The sequence below is a fragment of the Aethalodelphis obliquidens genome, unplaced genomic scaffold (genome assembly GCF_003676395.1).
Source record: "Aethalodelphis obliquidens isolate GAN/ISIS:26980383/991018 unplaced genomic scaffold, ASM367639v1 scaffold2, whole genome shotgun sequence".
In the NCBI taxonomy this organism is placed as follows: domain Eukaryota; kingdom Metazoa; phylum Chordata; class Mammalia; order Artiodactyla; family Delphinidae; genus Aethalodelphis; species Aethalodelphis obliquidens.
Window position 1 is genome coordinate 20,432,690 of NW_020837946.1, and position 1,598 is coordinate 20,434,287.

Genomic DNA, 1,598 nt, shown 5'->3' on the forward strand with positions numbered 1-1,598 from the left:
CTGCCTGGTTCAAGAATCATTTAATAAAGCTAATTAGATCTTCAAATTTACTCAGTTAAATTTTGTTTTTTAACAACAATAGTCACACATATTTAGCCCATAATGTCAGCAGTGCTCAGGTTGAGAAAACTTGGTTTAGATGAAAGAGAAAGAATATTTATGTTTTGGTCATATTGAACTGGATTTCCTAGAGTCAAGTCCTTATAGAAACACCTTTGTTATCCCCCAATGCCATAAGAGAGACTTAAACATGATGCATATACACACACTCAACAACCATTGAATTTCCTACAAGCAGGAGATAACAATTTTAATGGCTCTTGTACTCTCCAGGTGCCCAGCACGGGGCTGGAATTTAGGTGCTCAATAACACCTGTCTGGAAACCTCACTTATCATTAAAAAAAGACCTCAAAATTGAGGGTAGCCTTGAGCTGCATTAGAGGGGCCACCTTATTTCACATATATTACCAGAGTGTAACAAAGGCTAGTGACATCACAGTGGAGCCCTGCCCACCTGCTAAGCCATGCCCCCTGCACAGTCACAATCGCTAAGGCCTTAAATACCCAGACTTGTGGCCTCCCGGCTCTACAGAGCCCCTCATTTTGGCAGAAAGTACAATGTCGACCAGCCGCAAATTAAAGAGTCACAGCATGAGGAAGGGCAAGAACCAAGCACCTCACAAGGGAGTCAAGAGAGGTGGCAGGAAAAGAAAATACCAGAAGGGCAACATGAAGAGTAGAAAACGGTACAATGACGGTGAGTGAGGGATGAGTAGGAGAGCAGTCAAACAGAGGGGGATCTTGTTGTCCCGGGGGCCCTCGCTCTTGGAGTTACCTCTCATAGGACCCTGAAACCTCAGCATGAGAATTTCATTCCCAACTAGGTTCATGTTTGGGCAGGAAGAGGATGAATGGTCATGTTCTAACTGGTGTTCCTGTCGCCAACTTGTCCTTTCCCTACAGCCAATCGCAATTCCCGCTCCCACTTGTGACTCCACCAGCGGGCTCTGCCCTGGTGGACTTCAAACGACACCAGGCAGCAACAGAGAACAGAAAGGGGACTGCCAAGGAGATCTGAAGTTAGATCAAAGCCGGAGAAGAGCCTATCATGTGGATAAAATGTCAGTCGTGACGAAGTGAGGAATGTATAGGCTGGCTGTTTCTCCCCAACATTTCAATAAACATTTGAAAACTGAATTTTAGTTTCCTTTGATCCTTTGGTTGGAAAATGGCTCCTGAGCTGGGCAGCCTTGGGGAAGAATTAGCAGGTATGAAACCGTTAAACATCAAACATGATTTGGATAATATCAATGTCAATGTAGTTTTCCTTAACAACTCTCTCTCCTCGTGCCCCAACTCTGGCTATGCATCAGCACCATATTTGGGTCTTGGTCTCAATGTACCGTCTCCCTTCCCAACATGGAAAGGGAGAGGAGATAAAAGAAATGGGAGAAATACATTCATCAGAGTTCCAGTTATGAGCCAAAGGAAGCAAGCCGGTTTTGTCAAGGGGCTTAGAGCATGGAAACACCAAACTGTGATTTCCCAAACTAGCTAGCTAAAGACATGTCCCAGTGGTGGATAGAGAACCCTCAAT

General features: G+C 44.7%; 1 protein-coding gene across 1 annotated transcript; it reads left to right on the plus strand.

The window, feature by feature from the left end:
* The first annotated feature begins 579 nt into the window (after positions 1-579).
* Positions 580-1,198, plus strand: TNP1 (transition protein 1). The gene is made up of 2 exons (XM_027114555.1): positions 580-758; positions 965-1,198. Exons 1-2 carry the CDS (start codon positions 620-622, stop codon positions 991-993), a joined length of 168 nt encoding a protein of 55 aa, XP_026970356.1. The 5' UTR covers positions 580-619; the 3' UTR covers positions 994-1,198.
* Positions 1,199-1,598: the final 400 nt, after the last annotated feature.